The 22243-nt window shown below is 34.6% G+C and overlaps 1 protein-coding gene across 12 annotated transcripts in view; it reads right to left on the bottom strand.

Moving 5' to 3' along the window:
* NBEA (neurobeachin) overlaps positions 1–22243 on the bottom strand; it is a 684640-nt gene that overhangs the window by 542603 nt on the left and 119794 nt on the right. For 11 of the 12 annotated variants that reach the window (XM_023250717.2, XM_023250724.2, XM_011286341.4 and 8 more), the window contains exons 9-10: positions 9379–9576; positions 8611–8744 (exon numbers count right to left, since the gene is read on the bottom strand). In XM_023250717.2, the coding sequence (XP_023106485.1) occupies positions 8611–8744; positions 9379–9576 (332 nt within the window). Of the gene's footprint in view, positions 1–8610; positions 8745–9378; positions 9577–22243 lie in introns of those variants that run through there. The other variant, XM_023250742.2, reaches the window with a different exon arrangement.

The raw sequence follows: 22243 nt of genomic DNA, 5'->3' as shown, positions 1-22243 counted from the left end.
GGGAATTAAAAGACAACCACAGACCGGGAGAAAATATCTGCAAAAGATACACCTGATAAAAACAAACAAACAAACAAAAAAAAACAAAAACAAAAAAACCCCAAAAACCTGTTATCCAAAGAATAAAAAGGACTCTTAAAACTGAACTGTAAGAGGGTGCCTGGGGGCTCAGTCAGTTGAACATTTGGCTTCAGCTCAGGTCATGCTTTCACGGTTTGTGGGTTTGAGCCTTGCATTGGGTTCTGCACTGATGGTGCAGAGCCTGCTTGGTATTCTCTCTCTCTCACCCTTTCCTCTCTCTCTGTACCTCCTCTACTTTCACTTTCTCCCTCTCTCTCTCCCTCTCTCTCTAAAATTAAATAAATCTTTAAAAAAAACTGAAGAAAACAAACAACCTGATTAAAATATGAACCAAAGACCTTAACAGACACCTCAATGAAGCAGATATAGATGAAAAATGAAGCTATGAAAAGATGCCCCATATCGTGTCATCAGGTAAATGCAAAAGGAAACAGCAATGAAGCACCACTACATACCTACTAAAATAGCCAAGTTCCAGACCACCGACACCAAGTGCCAGTGAGGCTATGGAGCAGCAGGAATTCTCATGCATTTCTGGTGCAATGCAAAAAAATGGCATGCCCACTTCGGAAGACAATTTAGAGGTTTCTTACAGAAATAAACATACTTTCATCATATGAACCAGCAACCATGCTCCTTGGTATCTACCCAAAGAAGGTGAAAAGTTATATCCATACAAAAACCTGCACAAGGTTTACAGCAGCTTCAGTCATAATTGTCAAAATTTGGAAACAACCAGGATGTCCTTCAGTAGGTGAATGGGTTCATAAGCTGTGGTATATACAGACAAAGGAATATATACATTCAGAGCTAAAAAGAAATGAACTATCAAGCCATGAAAAGACATGAAGGGATCCTCATTGTATACTACCAAGTGAAAAAAGACAATCTGAAAAGGTTGCATACTGTATGATTTCAACTACGACATTGTGGAAAACACAAAAATATGAAGATGATGAAAAGCCCAGTGGTTTCCAAGCGGTGGGTATGAGAAGGAAGAGGATGAGTAAGTGGAGCACAAACAATTTTCAGGGAAGTGAAAGTACTTGGTATGGTATTCTAATTATGGATACACTGTTATTACATTTTCCCTAAGCCCATAACGTATAACACCAAGAGTGAATTCTAAGATAAACTGCAGACTTTGGGTCATTACATTGAAACAATTTAGTGTCATCCTTGGTAAAACATGTGTCATTCTGATGAGTGATGTTGATTAAGGGGGAGGGTATCTTATGTGGGAGAAAGGGAGTATACGGGAAATCTCTGTATCTTCTTGATTTTATTGTAAACCTAAAACTTCTCCTAAAAAATGGAAGTCTTTAAAAAAATTAAAAATAATTTTAAAATTTCTAAATAAAAAGAATTTCAAAAGTAATAAAAATTGTGCAAAGAAGAAGATTTGTAGTTTTTATTTAGGGCATGTTAAGTTTGAGATACCTTCTACAGAGTTTGGGTATATGAGCCTAAACAGAAGATAGCTAGAAAAAAAAGCTTTGGGAGTTATCAGCCTAGGTAATAAGATCAGGGACCCAGAAACAAAATAACATAAAAGTAAATAAAATTACAATACTAAGTTGACTAGAACCTCCTGATGATGACTTATTAATTCTTAAAGATTCAATTCAGAAGAAAAGATTCTTTTCTTACAGATTAATTCTTTTCTTAAATATGACATAATGGTCATCACGTCCAGGGAAGAGCAAGGGAAAAGAGCCTCAACATTGGGAAGAACCTTAGTATTATACCCACTTTTCATTAGAAAATAGGGGCTTCTGGGGCACCTGGGTGGCTCAGTGAGTTAACGGTCCACTTCTTGATTTCGGCTTAAGTCATGATCTCATGGTTCATGAGACTGAGCCTGTATCAGGTTCTGCACTGACAGTGCAGAGATCCTCTCTCTCCCTCTCTCACCGCCCCTCCCCAGCTCATGCGAGAGCTCCTTCTTTCAAAATAAATAAACATTTGAAAGAAAGAAAGAAAGAAAGAAAGAAAGAAAGAAAGAAAGAAAGAAAGAAAGAAAGAAAGAAAGAAAAAGAGAAAGAAAAAGAAAGAAGAGAAAGAAAGAGAAAGAAAAAAAGAAACTTGGGCTTCTGAAGGTAACAGCCTAGCATATGGCAATAGTTTTTATAAAAGCAAATAATATCTATTTTAGTTTTAGATTCTATGATTACCATACAATCAAAATGAATGAAGCAATTTTTCTTACTTTCAAAAAGAATGTAAAAGGAAAGTTAAAGGAAATAAATTCTATTTCATGTGAAAAATAACAAAATTGTTACAAGACTGAAATATCAAAGGAGAATGGATGTGGATATACAAACTAAAGGAAAATTAACGCAATAATTCACTGAAGATGTGCTCATGTTGTCAAAATTTCTGCAACAAATAATTTGTAGTTATCCCTTTGACAAAACAACTATCCTTTTTGGGGGGGGGGTCAAAGATACAGCAAAAGCCTTGCCTTTTCCAGAGCAAATTATGTGCTATACACTGAAATAGCACAAAGTAACATAGCATTAAAAATGGATTTCACTAGATTTAAAAGAAACTTTTCATGAAAGAATTATTGTGAAAAAGTAATCACTTATTGTAAAAAACACTTTAAAATGGACTACTAAGACACCAGCTTATGTGAAAAGTCAATGAACCATAAATCATAAATCAAGAGTAAAACAAAATATCCTTTGTTGTTGACAGCTGACAAAGTTATTAAATTTCTACATGTACTGGAAGTTTTATTATTAGATATCTCCTGTAAAGACTCCACAGAGTAAAAAGGACTTGTCTGACAAAAGGAGGCTATTTGAACATTAAATTATAATTTCCCTATGTTTTAGGCAGAATACTTAATGTATTTTATTTTTACTCCTTAAAAATTAATTTTCACAGTAAATGCAATATAAATTCCATTTTATTTAGCTAAATCTCACTAAATAATTATCTGCTTTTTTCTCCTCTAATAGTAGTAATACTAACCCAAATACACTTTGTGTCTATTTTACTTCAAAGAGTTTTTCATTAATAATTTAGTAAACTAAAATAAGGCAAACTAGCATATATATATATATATATATATATATATATATATATATATATACACACACACACACACACACACACACACACACACACACACACACAAACTGTGACAGACATACATTCTTTCCAAAAAAATATAAAGGGAATATAATTGGTAGGTATGTATTTTAAAATATCTAAGTACTCATGGAAACCAAAATACTATATTCCATACATATGTACAATAACCTTCACAAGAGAGATAATCATTATAAACAGATGTCTCACTTATTTTGCCTACCTAAACCAATCCCTTTTCATTTATTTGTCAGCTGGGTTAAAAGTATTTAAAAGAATTTTGACATTGTATAGTAGGTAACTTTCCCTCAACTTACAATCAGAAAGTGTGATTGGAAAAAGGTCTTTTATGTCACTTCAAAGTCTAAGGAAAAAATCTGTTGAGCTAAGTAAGTGACTGAAATACTGCAATTTCCAGGCAACTTTGTTGGTTTACATATGACAATAGTGCCAGTCAGGAATTTACAATGAAATTTTTAATTAAGGCAAATTCTTAATTATTAAGGGGACTATAAAATTCAAGATAATCATTGGAAGAACTGATGAGCAAGATACATTTTAAGAAAAAAAAAACTTCATTTAAATTCACTAAACAAATTGATGAGTTCTTAACATTCACGTTACAAGAAGATTCTTAATGATAGGTCACAGACATAAATGCCTTATGGGATTCTCTAAATCTTTTTTATATCTTATATTCCATCAAGCAGTCTACCAAACAGCTTATATCATAACTAAAATCAAAAAGAACACTTTTCTCGGAAAAAAATATTTATATACTTAAAAGAATTCATTGAAACTATCACTTGAAATTGAATTTTAGCTTATAAAATTTTTCGGAATTAAAATCGCATTAAAAATAAAATTTAGTAATACAAAATTATATCACATCAATAGTGATCTAATATTTACAGAGGAAAGAGAGAAAACACATTCAATGCCTATTATGTACCAGATAATATGGTAGATATTTCAACACGTACTATCTTAGTTTAGTTCATTTTATACTCAGATAAAGTTGGCATTATGAAAATCATACCACAGCTGGCAAAAGTGATTCTCAGAGTTGCCCACATTGGTTTAGAGGGAGGGCTCTGGAATCAGGCTTTCAGGATTCGGATCCTGGTTCTAATCTGCCACTTAAATCTCGTGCCTTGAGGAAGTTACTCGGTTTTTCTCTCCCTCATCAGCAGAAAAGTAGTTACAGAGGCTGGCACATAGTTAAGTACTCAGTACATGCCATGTACAACTAGTACTACACATCCTTGAACAACCCGTCACCTAAAATCAGAAAGTGCATAACACAACACTGGTGTGAGTCTTAATCTGTCTGACACCAAAGGAAGTCCTGCTTACTGCATCACACTGTCTCTAATGAGAATTTCTTCCTTAGTGTATTTTTAATTGCTTGATATACAAAAGTCTATTTATACCTTGCACTGGAAAACATTTTCTAAAGCAAATTCTTCCCACAACACACAATAAGGAAGATTTGTTTTATATCACCTACAGAATTTAATAACATACGCTCTTGAAAAAAGGAGACTGAGCCAAATGAGAAAGAATGTCATGTACAGTCAATGTATCTGATCATCCAAGTCAAAGGAAAATGAAATTTCTAATGTACTGAGTCATTCTTAGACATAAAATAAAAAAAACATCATTACTTCAAGATTGGAGTTATACTTTCTTGAAATAATTTGTTAATCATTTATTTATTCTTTATGTTATTGACTATTAAATGTCTAATGGAAGGCAATTTGTTTAGTCATTGCTTTCAATATTCACTGGACTAAGACTGACACATCCAATGCAAAATAGTATTAGTTGCTGAGAAATGACAAAACATCCAAATAGCTTTGATCACTTGACAGAATTAATCAAGGTGATCACAGTGCTTGAGAATCATTATGAATAGAATGAAATCACAATGGTAATTACATACTGGCCTAATTTACTTATTCAAAAACAGGTAACATCAAATATACTGTTTGTGTTGCCACAAGCTATTTAACTCAATTCAACAATATTATTGAATTATTACCTATTGAATATTATCTATTCATTTTGTTGGTTAATTTTTTTGTGCCATAATAAAAGCTAAAATTACAGGTTAAAAGAGAAGGCGATAGGAAGTGTTATTCCTGGAGATTTAAATACTAAAGGGGCAGCTATACAAAATCCAAAAACTAGTTACAGAAAACACATCTAAAACCCTTCCAGGCTTTCTTTGACTTGGTGTTTGGCTTCAAAACTTGAGTTAACACATCCTCTATTTAAGCCACTATATCTAGACAATGGATAGTTCAAAACCAGTTTTCATCACTACAACTAAAGTTCAAAATATAAGTCCTACTTCATTACTTCAGTAATTCTCTATTGTAAATACTATATCACTGGTAGAAAGAAGTTCAAATACAAAGTAATACAGACTGTATTATAACAACCAACTTCCAAGATTAATAATATATCATTTTTTAAATATAAAACTGTAGTATTAGAGATAATCTTACAGATCGCCTAGCCCAATGTCATCAGGATAACAAAACCCAGCATGTACTGTTTACTACATCGATCTATGTGTTTTATCACATTTAATCTAAAGAATCCAATGAGCTATTATTACTACATTTTATAATGGTGGAAGCTGAAGCACAAAATTGTTAACAAAGGTGTACTAGTAATACAGTAAACTTAGCATTTGAACCCAAGTCTGTCTGACTTTAAAGTCCACACATATAACAACTATAATACATAGCTTTCATGATAAAACAAAGCCACAAAAATTCTCACAAAGCCTACCTTTAAAGGCTCCAAAAAATAAGATAATTATGTCAATAAATCATTTTAATACAAAGCCTCTTATATAGAATAAAACTCATCAAGATTTGTAAGGACAGTGTAACAGTGCCAACAGAGAGGTAAAGCTTGCAGAAACAATACAAAGTTTCATAAAAATGGACTGCTAAGTAGACGAAAGTACATGGAAACTAAATACTTCAGCTTGAAACACAGAAGACAGAGAAGTAACTAACTTTATAGCTTAGCTCAATTGTTCCAGAAAGTAATAAAGAATTAGATAATATTACAATTGTTGGCATATGCTTATTATGCAAACGGATTTTCAGAAAAGAGTGTATCTAATTTTCTCTGGAAATTTAAAAACTTTAAATAGATTCTCATTGATTTAGAATAATTCAATAATAACTAAAAATAAGATGGTATACCCTATTTCAAGGTCTCATTCATCTATATGAGTTTAGGATATAGCCAGGAAACAAGAAATTCTACCAACCCTTGTCCTACAGCTAAGAATCTATGTTCTTCAAGTAGAGGGAGAAGTCCATTTAACAACTTTAACATTTTAAATGTTAGAAAGACTATATCACTGAAAGACTATATCACTGATGTGCACACTTATCTATAATGCCCCCCCCTTTCAAAATTTTAAATAACAAAAGACTATACTGCTGATAGATACAGTTGTCCACAAAAGAGCCAACCTCAAACATCAAGGGCTTGGACACAATTAATGTAAAAGTATTAGATAAGAATTCAAAATAGCACATAACTGAATTAACTGCAGGGTAGCTTGGAATTGGGTATGTATGATTACTAAAGAGGATAGTGATACTTTTCTTATTATATGTTTTCTGTTGGATTTAAACTAAGAAGAACATATATATCATTGCAAAAGTTGAAGTTATTTATTACAGAGAAAAGTTAAGATGAGTGACATAAAAGAACTAAAAACAAATAAAAATGAAAATCAGAATGCTGACTGTTTACATTGTCTTCTATCTCCATGATGAAATAAATACAGTTTAAGATACCAAAATATAGTGTAAATATCAAAATGAGTTTTGAAGACAGGCAATGAAAAATAACCATGTGCCTTGGATGAATGGACCAGATAACCTGTTAAAATATGATCTTAGCACTAAGATTTTATAATAGCTATTCATGTAGACATAAATTACTGTGATAGTTTGTTTTAGTTATAACATTTCAAACTCCATAATCTTTCTAATTTTATTCGCAAAGCAACAAATTCCATTTCAGGTTAGAATAACTATGGACAATATTAATTCATAAGGAATATTTAAATTACACATGGGAATTTTCTACTGGCTACTTCCTCTGCCAATTTCTTCTCATAGCACTAAGTTTTTAATTACTGATTACAATGTATACTGGTTCACTTGGATGATAAAGAGCAAAACATTTTGAATTTAGATCCAGGATGGAAATTTAAAGTTTTATTTTTCCACTAGGCTGATATGCCGCCCAATGAAATTACTTAAGATCTTGTAGCAAAGTAGTATCACAGCAGGGTATGATCTCGAGATTCCTTTTAACTTCAAGACTTCAACCTTTACACTGATATAAAAGAAAGCATGACCCATGGAGCTCAGTGTTGTAAATGTACAGGTCACATTTATATTCATATTTATACTTTACATAAAGATGGTCTCAATACAGGGATAATATTATTAGCAATATTAAAATAGAATTTTGTTAATAACTTATTTAGATAATAAATATGAGAAAATCATGTTACACTTCAACGGACTTGAAATTTTTCCCACCTTTGTTTGCTTCATTCACTAGGTTTTCCAACAATTCAAAATTGGAAGACTTTCATTCATATGTGTACATACTAGTGAAGCATTCCTATATTGCTTTTGGAGTAAAAATGAATGTTTCCCTATACAATTTTCTCTTTAAATTCTCCAAACATAGCAATGTACACAGTAAAAATCATTCTTAAAACTCACATTTAACTACTTACATAAATGATTCTAAGATATAAAATTAAATATAAAAAATATAAAATTTTATGCATGAGGTATATTTAATAAAAAGGAAGGAAACTACAAAAATTACACATAAAATCAACCTAATCAGAAAATAACTGAATTATATAAACACAGATATACCTTGGGTATATCTGGGTTCTCATACAGGAACTGTATTTAAAGGAAAGCTAATATCTTTTAATATTTGCTGGTCTTTTGATAATATCATTATAAAATAATACTAACATGTAAGTTATACAACTGTTATCAAATAGTATTCTTCAGAATAAACTTTACCCTAGTAATTTTTTTAAAGCCGACAGGATTTCACGGATGATCCAAACCATAAGCATTTCCAAAGGATAAGGTTGGGACTACCATTTTTCCTCAACTTGTATTATAATCACTATGCTACATCTAGTAAGATGTTTTCATTTATTATCAAGGAAGTCATTCCTTTATGATTGTGTCAAGTCTTAATAATGTGTAAATTTGTATCTGCCTTAGTCCTAAAGGAGCTTTTATTAGCATGTCAGGGATAAAAACCAAATTTTACAACACATTTACACAGCACCAAGGATGTCAGGCATTATCTAAGTGTGTACAAATTACACATTCAAAGAAAACTTACCAGACAGTTGTTTCCACTTGACTGTCATTGAGCTGACGATTGTCCAGTTGGGCAAAAAGTGGAAAAAGCACTTGAATCCCTCCAATTGAATGAATTGCACTATGAATTGAATGTGTTACTATAGCTTTCACATCCTATGTTCAAAAACAAAAATGTGTATTAAATTTCTGAGGCATAAGTTATCATTATTTCCTTGTTCCAAATAACTTCGTAAAAAGAATTTCAAAAATATTGACATTTTAAAGCCCTCAGTTATATAATTTTTGATACACATATAAAATAAAAACTTGAAATATCTTTGCCAACCACTTTAAATCTGAAACTTACGTTGAGATTTTTATACTGAAATATGAAGCTATAAATGGAAAAATAATTTAGAATAAGAAATACTATCAGAAGATTTAAAGACATTCAAGTAATTTTTATGTGGGGGAGTTATATTAGTACATCCTTAAAGCAATGTATATATTTGTGTCTAACAGCTATCTGTTCAGCTAATCAAAGGATTTTTTTTCCAAAGGATATATAACAGATAACAGAAATGACAGATTCCCTACTAAGGAGACTGACTAGTCCAAGGTAATGTATATTGCCAAAAAATTAAAATAAAAAAATAAGGTAGAAAGCAAAAATGTCATGCAAAGAACTAGAAGATGAAAAAAAAAAAACATACCAATTGTAGACCTATAGGTTGGTAATATTTAATACGTAAAATAGATACTGTTAATACTCAATGAAAATATGGAAACTAAGCTACTATGCACCTACCTGGAGCATTAGGGCATGTGGGGAATGCACAAAAATTGATGCATTTTCCTTTGGTGATGATTCCAGGCATAGCTGCGCATCAGTGGCCTTAGCATTATATGTAAATGCAATGCTACTTGCAAGTTTCCCATCATACAGAACCTGTTTATGATGTTCTGCCAAATGAATGTCACTCTCAGATTTAAATTTGAAGGTACTCTGAAAAAATAAAACTAAATTAAATTCTCTTTTTAAATGTAACATAAGAAAACTCTAAAGTCTTAAAGCACAGAAGTATTTAAGATAATAAACAATTTGTTTTGACCCTTCCATGTGTCAGGTATTAGTCAATGGTATTATATTATTTTGTTAGCTCACTTCAGTTCTAGGAGTTAAATTGTACTCAGCATGCTAATAAACACACTCAGATCTTCATATTCTCATTTTTATTGTTGTTTTGATTATCTACAAAATAATTTTATTAGAAAAAAATGTACATTCAGATGTTATTAAATATAAAGGGAGTTTGATTTAATACTTCATGACATAAATTTAATGTTTCTTGTTAACACATTCACAAGTATTTACATGAGTATACAGTACCTGGGACATCAATTACTCATATAGAAAAATGAGTATCATTTAAGACTATGAAGAATATTTATGTGTAGAAATATTTAGGTCTTAAGTATAGCAACATACTGAATAACAATACCACTCTACAAAAGCATTAGAAAGTCATGTTAAACCCAGAAGTTCATATATATATGAATTTTAATTTGTACTTTATTTGCAAATTTGTAATTTAATGCAAATATTTAAAAAACACTGTGCATATATAAAGTCACCACTTTGCATATATAAAGTCACCACTTTGCATATATAAACACTGTGCATATATAAAGTCACCACTGTGCATATATAAAGTCACCATAAATGCACCACTGTGCATATATAAGTGTCACCACTTCATATACAGAATACAGAAATAATAAAGATGTACTAGCTGTAATAAAAAAAAGTATTGGGGGGCGCCTGGGTAGCGCAGTCGGTTAAGCGTCCGACTTCAGCCAGGTCACGATCTCGCGGTCCGTGAGTTCGAGCCCCGCGTCAGGCTCTGGGCTGATGGCTCAGAGCCTGGAGCCTGTTTCCGATTCTGTGTCTCCCTCTCTCTCTGCCCCTCCCCCGTTCATGCTCTGTCTCTCTCTGTCCCAAAAATAAATAAACGTTGAAAAAAAAAAAAAAAAGTATTGGTAGAAATGGTTAAAATTTCGCTAAAGATATAAACCTGACAATGACAATCCAAGTAATATTTCACCTTTGCAACAATTACATTATATCAGTATTTTTATTATTTTCAACCTAACAACTATGAAAACTGAATGTTAGAAAAATTAAGATCTGGAATAGATGGTACCAGTATCAATGGATTAAAAGTGAAGTGACCTATATTATAATCTAGGCTCTACCACTAATTATCTCTAGACCTTTATTTGGTGTCAAAGATATCATTTAACCAATGTGGCTCGATTGGTTACTGTTACAGTAAGATTAAACCAAACGTTCCAAACTCACATTCTTGTAGGAGGTGAACAGACACAGGCATAAATGAAGCAGGTCAAGTGGGGGTTTCTTCAGACTACAAAAGTACATGTCCTGTCTAAAAGTGTTCCTCAATGTTCAGCTCAAGTCAATTATTGTACCATGTTGCCAGTTCCTCAATATTTTTCAAAAGGAACATGAACTCTGGACTTTTACATAAATATAAAATCACCTAATTTGTAATTTAATGCAAATATTTAAAAACACTGGGCAGACCAAACATGTCAGGTCAAATTCAGCCCATTTTGCACTTCTAAACTCGTATCCAGAGAGCCTTCCTTACTGGGACCTGGATGCAAACCATTGAATTAGGCACATGCAAAGGGAAGAGCAGCATGAATAAATGAAAATTTGTACGTAAGTAGCTATGGAAGGATGATACTTTTTGTCCTTTAAATGTAAGCACATTTACATATTTTGATATTAGAAATAAGCTAACCCAATTGCAGTATTTGGGATCAGATCTTGCTTTCTGTTCTCCATTAAATGGAATGCAGAACTTTATCTGCCACCCCAGAGATTTAAAATGTAATCTGTTTATATAACTCACAGATTCACACCTCCCAATCTAGAGGCAACAGCTGGGCTTAAAATATGTTCTGGTTTAAAATAAAGATTATATTTCAGTCCCTCTTGTACTAAAGAATAGGTGACAATTACAATTAAAAAAGATTTTTTTTAAAGTCTTCTTTGAGAGGAGTCAACATGGTGGAGAAGTAGGGGGACCCAAAGTTCCCTTATCCCTCAAACACAGCAGTACTGAGGTCAGGAGACTTAGAATTTCAGGAATCTCAGCTACAGAGTGACAGAAACATCTCAAGGGGCCCTTGGTGACAAATTGGTAGGCCATAGGTGCATGATTATGAATTGGGAGAGATAAAACACACGGCGTAGGCAGAGAGGAGAGGGATCCCCTTCTGTGGATAGACAAAAGGAAGAGAAAGAGAGGGTGTGGAAGTGTAGGATTGTATTTGAACAAGAGAAAACCCACAGACTGGGTAGCGGGAAAAAAGGAGAAAGAACCAATTTCTAACACAATCCAGAATTGCAGGACTCTCTCTGGACTGGGAGCAGACACACTGTACACTCTCCTGATGGGGAGGAGGAGCCAGCCCCAGGCTGGGTAGCTAGCTCAGACGGCAGTCAGAGAGAGCAGTCGTCTCCCTTGGGTGCTGTGGTAAGAAGGTATATAGCAGCTCCACGGACAAAAGATCCTGCAGACAGCCACCAGCCAGAGGCCCTCTGTCTGCTGGCTGGGCAAAATGGCACTACACTGGAACTGGGGCATTGGAGCAGGATCCTTTAAATTCAGGGCCAGTCTGAATCCCAGCCAAGTGCCTGGGAGGCACAGGAAGCTGTGGAACGGGACAAACTGGACACACGGGCCACTCGTGCAGGTGCCGCACTGTGAGAATAGCCTGAACACAGTGGTTTGGGTCATCTGGTCTGGGGAGGAGAGACTGGGGTGCCAATATTTTTCTCCCCATCACCAAAAAGGTGGGGCTTCAGAGAACAGAAAACAGGCCCACTGTGGAGGCTGGACCCGCCTATACCAAACCACTCCCCTCTTTGCTTGGTAGCTGAGTATCTACCAGAACAAGATTGACAATGACAGAACCAGATGGCCCCTCCTGCAGACCAGTAGAGTCACCAGTTCCAAGGCACCGTCAGATATTGGTCTAGCAGTTTTGCATTTTCTGATTTGATTCTTGGTCAACTCTTATTTTATATATAACATATATGTAATATTTTTCCTTCCCTTTCTTCCTCTTCTTTCTTCCCTTCTCTATTCTGGTTGTTGGTTTGTTTAACCAAACATTTTTAATCTATTCTTTTTATACTTCCTCTATATCTCCTTCTTATTTTCCTCTCTCTCTCTCTCTCTGAAGAGAGAGACTCCAAAACACATCCTGAAGGGCCAGACCCTGGACAGTGTATGACCCCTTTTTAATATAGTAGTGCTCGCCGGTGCAGGACATGTAATAAGCTATTAAAACACATAAGGGACAGAAAACTAGCCAAAATGATGAAAACGAAGAATTCTCCTCAAAAGAAATTCCAGGAAGAAATGACAGCTAGAGAATTGCTCAAAACAGATATAAACAATATATCTGATCAAGAAAGAATAATTGTCATAAGATTAATAGCTAGGCTTGAAAAAAAGCTTAGAAGACAGCAGAGAATCTACTGCTACAGAGATCAAGGAACTAAGAAATAGTCACGATGAGTTAAGAAAATGTTGTGCAAAATAAACTAGAGGTGGTGACAGCAAGGATGGAGGAAGCAGAGAAGAGAATAAGTGAAATAGAAGACAAAATTACGGAAAATGACGAAGCCGAGAAAAAGAGAGATAAGAAAATACTAGACAATAAGGGGAGAATTAGAGAACTAAGTGATTCAATGAAATTTAATAATATCCATATCATAGGAGTTCCACAAGAAGAGAGAGAGAAAGGGGCAGAAGGTTTACATGAACAAGTTATAGCTAACAATTTTCCTAATCTGGGTAAGGAAGCAGACATCCAAATCCAGAAGGCACAGAGAACTCCCTTCAGATTCAACAAGAATAGGTCTTTGCCATGGCATTATCATAGTGAAACCGGCAAAATACAAAGATAGAGAATTCCGAAAGCAAGTAGGGACAAATAGGCTTTAATCTACAAGAGCAGACACATAAAGGTAGTAGCAAACCTGTCTAGTGAAACTTGGCAGGCCAGAAGGCAGTGGCAGGAAATATTCAAAGTGCTGAATAGAAAAAATACGCAGCCAAGAATCCTTTATCCAGCAAGGCTGTCATTCAGAATAGAAGGAGAGATAAGGTCTTTCCAAGACAAACAAAAACTGAAGGAGTTCATGACTCCTGAACGTCGCAAAGACTACAAAGGACCAGAGACATTACCACAAGCATGAAACCTACAGGTAACAATGACACTAAATCCATATCTTTTAATAATAACTCTAAATGTAAATGGACTAAATGCCCCAATCAAAAGACATAGGGTATCAGAATAGGTAAACAAATTAGATCCATCTATATGCTGTCTACAAGAGACTCATTTTAGACTTGAAGAGAGGGGATAGAGAACCATCTATCACACTACTAGAAGTCAAAAGAAAGCTGGAGTAGCCATACTTATATCAGACAAACTAAATTTTAAACTAAAGACTGTAACAAGAGATGAAGAAGGGCATTATATCATAATTATGGGGTCTATCTATCAAGAAGAGCTAACAATTATAAATGTTTACGCCCCCAACATGAAGGCACCCAAATATATAAATCAGTTAATCACAAACATAAGCAATCTTATTGATAAGAATACAGTAATTGCAGGGGGCTTTAATATACACTAACAATAATGAACAGATCATCTAGGCAGAAAATTAATAAAGAAATCATGGCTTTGAATTATACACTGAACCAGATGGACTTGGCAGATATATTCAGAACATATCCAAAAGCAGCAGAATACACATTCTCCTCGAGTGCACATGGAACATTCTCCAAGATAGATCACATACTGGGTCATGAAACAGCCTCAATAAACTAAAAGAACTGAGATCATACCATGCATATTTTCAGACCACAATGCTACGAAAGTTGAAATCAACCATAAGAAAAAATTTGTAAAGTCTCCAAATGCATGGAGGTAAAGAACATTCTACTAAAGAATGAATGGGTCAAGCAGGCAATTAAGGAAGAAATTTAAAAATACATGGAAGCAAATGTAAATGAAAACACAAGAGTCCAAAGCCTTTGGGATGCAGCAAAGGCAGTCATAAGAGGAAAATACACTGCAATCCAAGTGTATCTCAAGAAAAAAGAAAAATCCTAAATACAAAACCTAAACATACAACTAAAGGAACTAGAAGCAGAAGAGCAAAGAAACCCCAAAGCCAGCAGAAAAAGAGAAGTAGTAAAGATCAGAGCAGAAATAAACAATATAGAGTCCAAAAAAATGGTAAAACATATCGATGAATCTAAGAGCTAGTTTTTTGAGAAAATAAACAAAATTGATAAACCCCTAGCCAAACTTCTCAAAAAGAAAACAGAGAACCCAAATAGATAAAATCACGAATGAAAGATCACAACACCACAGAAATACAAACAATTATTAAAGAATACTATGAAAAATTATATGCCAACAAACTGGACAACCTGGAAGAAATGGACAAATTCCTAGACACCCAAACACTACCAAACTCAAACAGAAAGAAATAGAAAGTTTGAACAGACCCATAACCAGCAAAGGTAATGAATCAGTTATCAAAAATCTCCCAATAAATAAGTCCTGGGCCAGATGGCTTCCCAGGGAAATTCTACCAGACATTTAAAGCAGAGTTAATACCTATCCTTCTCAAGCTGTTCCAAAATATAGAGGTGGAAGGAAAGCTTCTGGACTCATTCTATGAAGCCAGCATTACCTTGATTCCCAACAGACAGAGACCCCACTAAACGGAGAGTTACAGGCCATATCCCTGATGAACACGGACGCAAAAATTCTCAATAAGATACTAGCAAATCGAATTCAACAGTACATTAAAAGAATATTCACTATGATCAAGTGGGATTCATTCCTGGGCTGCAGGGCTGGTTCAATATTCACTAATCAATCAATATGACATATCACATTAATAAAAGATAAGAACTATATGATAGTGTCAACAGATGCAGAAAAAGTATTTGACAAAATACAGCATCCTTTCCTAGTAAAAACCCTCAAGAAAGTTGGGATAGAAGGAACATACCTTAACATCATAAAAGCCATGTATGAAAAGCCCACAGCCAACATCATCCTCAATGGGGAAAAACTAAGAGCTTTCCCTCTGAGATGAGGAACATGACAGGGATGTCCACTCTCACCACTGTTGTTTAACACACTATTGTAAGTCCTAGCTTCAACAGACAACAAAATGAAATCAAAGGCATCCAAATTGGCAAAGAAGTAATCAAACTTCTTTGACACAGTCTACATGGAAACATCACACTCTGCATGGAAAGCCCGAAAGATTCCACCAAAAAGGCAGTTAGAAATGATACATGAATTCAGCAAAGTTGCAGAATACAAAATCAATGTACAGAAACTGGTTGCTTTTCTATACATCAATAATAAAGCAATGGAAAGAAAAATTAAGAAATTGATCCCATTTACAATTGCACCAAGAACCATAAAATACCTAGGAATAAACTTACCCAAAGATGTAAAAGATCTGGATGCTGAAAACTATAGAAAACTTATGAAGGAAATTGAAGAAGACACAAAGAAATGGAAAACCATTCCATGCTCATGGATTGGAAGAAAAAATGTTGTTAACATGTCAATACTACCCAAAGCAATGTACACCTTCAGTGAAATCCCAATCAAACAATTCTAGCATTCTTCTCAAAGCTAGAACAAACAATCCTAAAGTTTGTATGGAACCACAAAAGACCCCGAATAACCAAAGTAATGTTGAAAAAGAAAACCAAAGCAGGAGGCATCACAATCCTAGACTTTACCCTCTACCACAAAAGCTGTAATCATCAAGACAGTATGGTATTGGCACAAAAACAGACACATAGACCAATGGAATAGAATAGAGAACCTACAACTGGACTCACACATGAACAGTGAACTAATCTTTGACAAAACAATAAAGAGTATCCAATGGAAAAAAGACAGTCTCTTTAGCAAATGGTACTGGGAGAACTAGACAGCAACATGCAGAACAATGAACCTGGACCACTTTCTTACACCATACACACACAAAAAAACTCAAAATGGATGAAAGACCTAAATATGAAACAGGAAGCCATCAAAACCCTAGAGGAGAAAGCAGGCAACAACCTCTTTGACTTCAGCCTCAACAACTTCTTACTTGACACCTCTCCGAAGGCAATGGAAATAAAAGCAAAAATGAACTACCGGGACTTCAACAAGATAAAAACCTTCTGTACTACAAAGGAAACAATCAACAAAACTAAAAGGCAACTGATGGAATGGGAAAAGATATTTGCAAATGGCATATCAGATAAAGGTTAGTATCCAAAATCTATAAAGAACTTATCAAACATCCTAAAAACAAATAATCCAGTGAAGAAATGGGCAGAAGACATGAATAGATACTTTTCCAACGAAGACATTCAGATGGCCAACAGACACATGAAAAGATGCTCAATGTCACTCATCATCAAGGAAATACAAATCAAAACAACACTGAGATACCACCTCACACCTGTCAGAGTGGCTAAAATTAACAACTCAGGAAACAGATGCTGGCAAGGATGTGAAGAAACGGGAACCCTCTTGCACTGTTGGTGGGAATGCAAACTGGTGCAGCTGTTCTGGAAACAGTGTGGAGGTCCCTCAAAAACTTAAAAATAGAATTACTCTATGACCTAGCAACAGCACTACTAGGAATTTATCCAAAGGATACAGGAGTGTTGATTCACAGGGGAATATGTACCCCAATGTTTATAGCAGTGCTTTCAACAACAGCTAAATTATGGAAAGAGCCCAAATGTCCATCAGCTGATGAATGGATAAAGAAGATGTGGCTTATATATACAATGGAATACTATTTGGCAATGACAAAGCAGGAAATCATGCCATTTGCAACAACATGGGTGGAACTGGAGGATATTATGCTAAGTGAAAAAAGTCAGTCAGAGAAAGATAGATATCACATATTTTCACTCATATGTGGAATCTGAGAAACTTAACAGAAGACCATGGGGGAAGAGAAAGGGGAAAATAGTGTCAAACAGAGAGGGAGGTAAACCATAAGAGACTCTTACATACAGAGAACAAACTGAGGGTTGACAACGGGGGGGGGGGGGGGGGTGGAGAGGGGAAGAGGGGAAAATGGGTGATGGGTATCTGAGGAGGGCACTTGTTGGGATGAGCACTGGGTGTTGTACGTAAGCAATGTCATGGGTATCTACTCCCAAAGCCAAGAGCACACTGTATACATTGTATGTTAGCTAACTTGACAATAAATTTTATTTTATAAATAAATAAATAAATAAATAAATAAATAAATAAATAAATAAATAAAGATTATCTGAATGCAATTATGAGTTAACTATATAAGGTAGTAATATTGGCAACATAAAACCATTTTAATTTGCCTTCTTCACTGGTTGCCTTGGTATTATAATATCAACATTTTAATATGTATTTCAATAAGATTACAAATGCTCAAAAGGTTTAATATTTATGCTTCTAACATAATCATTTTCAAAAAATTTTTCACAAATATGTTAGAATTTTTACTTACATTGCAAAGAACTGATCTGAAGCAGATTTAATTATTTTGGAGGAATAAGACATGAGTTTGTTTATTGAAATAACTATTTCAGTAAAGGAGGACTATTAGCTATTTAGCTGAGGAATTTGAGGAAAGAGTATCTATGACATCGAGACATTGGGGAAGCAGACTAAATAAGGAAGAGGGGAGTCAAGGAGTTGGATGACCCAAAAGCAAGTTGGAGTTTAACCAGGTAGAGTAGTGCTACCTCCTTATGTTGATGATGTTATACCAAGAAAACCAATGTGTGGGACACCTGGGTGGCTCAGTTGGTTGAAGCACCGACTTTGGCTCAGGTCATGATCTCATGGTTTGAGAGTCTGACCCCCGCGTCGGGCTCTATGCTGACAGCTCTGAGCCTGGAGCCTGCTTGGGATTCTGTGTCTCCCTCTGTCTCTGCCCCTCCCCCACTCATGCTCTGTCTCTGTCTCAGAAATAAATATTAAAAAAAAATTTTTTTTTAAAGAAAAGCAATGTGTAGACAGGAACTGGAGGAAGAGCAACGTAAGTTCCAGCTAGTGGAGCTACATTGTATTAAGGGTTTGGGGAGATTTGACACAAACAAAGGCAACAAAAGCAAAAATAAACCAGTGGGACTATATCAAACTAAAAACTTCCGCACAGTGAAGGCAACCACCAACAAAATGAAAAGGCAAGCTACCAAAGAGGAGAAAATACTTGCAAATCAATTTCCTGATAAGGGGCTAATATAAAATACATATATAGAACTCATGCAGCTCAACACCAAGAAAACAGTCTAATTTAAAAATGGGCAGAGGACTTGAATAGACATTTTTCCAAAAAAGACATAAGGATGGTAACAGACACATTTCACTAATTAGTGAAATGCAAATCAAAACCACAATAAGCTGTCACTTCACACCTGTTGGAATGGCTATTACTGAAAAAACAAGACATAACAAGTGTTGCCAAGGAGGTGGAGTAAAGAAAATCCTTTTGCACTGCTGGTGGGAAAATAAACTGGTGCAGCAACTATAGAAAAGAGTATGATGTGTTCTCAAAAACTTAAAACTAGAATTACTATATGATCTAGCAGTTCTACTTCTAGATATTCATCCAAAAAAAAAATGAAAACACTAACTCGTAAAGATATCTGTACTCCCATGTTCACTGCATTGTTTACGATAGCCAAGACATGGAAGCAACTTCAGTGTCCAAAGATGAGTAACTGCATAAGGAAAATGTTGTACATGTACGTATACAAGGGGATGTTATTCAGCCGTAAAAACGAATGAAATTTTGCCATTTGCAATGACATGAATGGACCTTGAGGACATTATGCTAAGTGAAATGAATCAGAGAAAAGCAACTATACAACCTTACTTATATGTGGAATCTAAAGCAAGCAAGCCAACAAACAAACAGAAAGAATTCACAGGTACAAAGAATGGCCACAGGTGGAGAGAAGAGATAAATAAAATGGGCGAAGAAGGTCAAAGAGTATAAACTTCTACTTACAAGATGAATAAATTCTGAAGAACAATATAAAGAATGTTGGTCACAGCTAACAATACTGTATTGTATATTTGGAAGTTGCTAACAGAGCAGATTTAAAAGTCCTCAGTACACACAAAAAATTATACCCATGTGAGGTGATGGATGGGTCAGCTAACCTTACGATGGCAGTCATTTCACAATATACACATGTATCAGATCATTATATTGTATGCTTTAAACGAATGGAATGTTATATGTCAATTATATCTCAATAAAACTTGGGAAAAAGCTTTGAAATTAAAAAAGTAAGATACTGTCTTCTCAGTTTTGTACAGTGCAATAAATAAATAGCTAAAAACATTGGGCTCAAAATTAGTTCGAATTAAGTCTGAATCCCAACCCTATCACACACTAGGTGTGTATACATCCCCAAGTTATCTACCTCTCATCTCTTATTACACACCTTACAGACAAAATAGTAAATAGAGAACTTTGAACAATACCTGGATCTTTAAAAGCAACACAAAATGGCAGCTGCTATTTTTACCGCATCCTTTCCTACTTAGTATTATTACAAGTATTTTTCTGTAAGATATTTTTCTATTTTTTTTTTCAACATTTATTTATTTTTGGGACAGAATGAGACAGAGCATGAACGGGGGAGGGGCAGAGAGAGAGGGAGACACAGAATCGGAAACAGGCTCCAGGCTCTGAGCCATCAGCCCAGAGCCCGACGCGGGGCTCGAACTCCCGGACCACGAGATCGTGACCTGGCTGAAGTCGGATGCTTAACCGACTGCGCCACCCAGGCGCCCCTGTAAGATATTTTTCCATAAATGTCACTCACAAAATATATACCATAAATTTTATGTAATGACATATGGTAGTGAACATCCAGATATCTGTAACATAGTTGCTAATGAGGCAAAACCTCATTGAATAGAACCTAATCACCCAAACTGGAATTACTTAACATAAACATGGGAAAATGTTCCAGAACACTGCTAAACTCAACCAAATTAAGTTTATCTAATAGCTACAAGAGCAGAGACTTGCTATTTTCTAGTAACATCTGAAAACTTCACCAATGTTAAGAATATAGCCATTTCCATCGAATTATATAAGAATAACATATATATGGCAATACCTACTGCTCTCTCCAGTATCGCTATGTGACTAGTATTACTGATATTAATAGGTCATGACACAACATTCCATGAATTATGTTTCCTACTGTGTAACTTAAGAGAATGTTGCCACCTATACACTGGAGAAGTTTCCCTTCAAAATGAATAATCTAGGGGCGCCTGGGTGGCTCAGTCAGTTGAGCGTCCAACTTCAGCTCAGGTCATCATCTCACAGTTCATGGGTTTGACCCCCCCCCCCCCCAATCAGGTACTGTGCTGACAGCTCAGAGCCTGGAACCTGATTCGGATTCTGTGTGTGCCTATGCCCTCCCCTGGTCACACTCTATCTCTCTTTCTCTCTTTCAAAAATAAATAAAACATTTTTAAAAGTTTTCAAAAATAAAAATTAAAAATAATATGAATAATGCATATTAATAATAATATGAAGTAAAATTACTTCAAACTCTAATATCTACATTTCCAAACTTCTCTAGGAAAATATATATATAGAATCAATCCATTTTCTTACCACAGTTTTTTTTATAATTCCAAATGACTGGAAAAACAAAATTCATTATTTTGATATTCAAAGTCTTCAATAATTTGGTTTCAACCAATCATAATCATCCTCACATCCCACCATAAACCACTCAGCCTACTCTGTATTCTACCATGAAGCCATGTCTGTTTATGGATTAATCCATAAACACACCCTATACTCCCTTGATTCTTTCCCTTTAATCGTGCCCTCTTTCTCACATTCTATCATCATGTCCTGCTCACTGTCTGAAATTTATGTATTTTTCAAGAACCCTAAAAACCTTTTTCCTATGAAGAATTCCTAAAGTCTTTGTAGCTGAAATTACTTATCCTTTCACAAAACTTTAACAGCATTTACATTATATTTCCTTTCTGGTACACATATCAACTTTTAATTATAAACATTTAGGAATATAATTATTCTCATAAAGAGAGTATAAGTTTGATCATTTTTAATCCTCTAAAGCTTAGAACAATTCCTTGAATACAATAAATGCGTAGTACACTGATGAAATTTACTCAATGGCATGCCCTGAAATCATTATTACCAACCCTTAACAAGTAAGATTATAAAGAAAAGATTATAGTCACAAACATGCCAACAAGTAGATCAGCACAGAAAATTTCACTGCATGAAGTGCAGTCAGTTGTTTCACACAGTGGATAATTATTCATCCAATCAAATCTTTAAAAATTATGATAATGGCATATATAAAATTAGCAGAAATGCCAAGTATCAGCACTATAATAACCACCGTATTTCAAATATTAAATTAGAGAAACACTGGTACCAACCACTATCCAGGAGAAATTTTTAACACAATGATACCAAGAAACTACTTATATGAAATTAATCAATCATTTCCCAA

The sequence above is a fragment of the Felis catus genome, chromosome A1, assembly GCF_018350175.1.
Source record: "Felis catus isolate Fca126 chromosome A1, F.catus_Fca126_mat1.0, whole genome shotgun sequence".
Classification (NCBI taxonomy): Eukaryota; Metazoa; Chordata; class Mammalia; order Carnivora; family Felidae; genus Felis; species Felis catus.
This window is presented reverse-complemented; position numbering and strand designations above follow the sequence as displayed.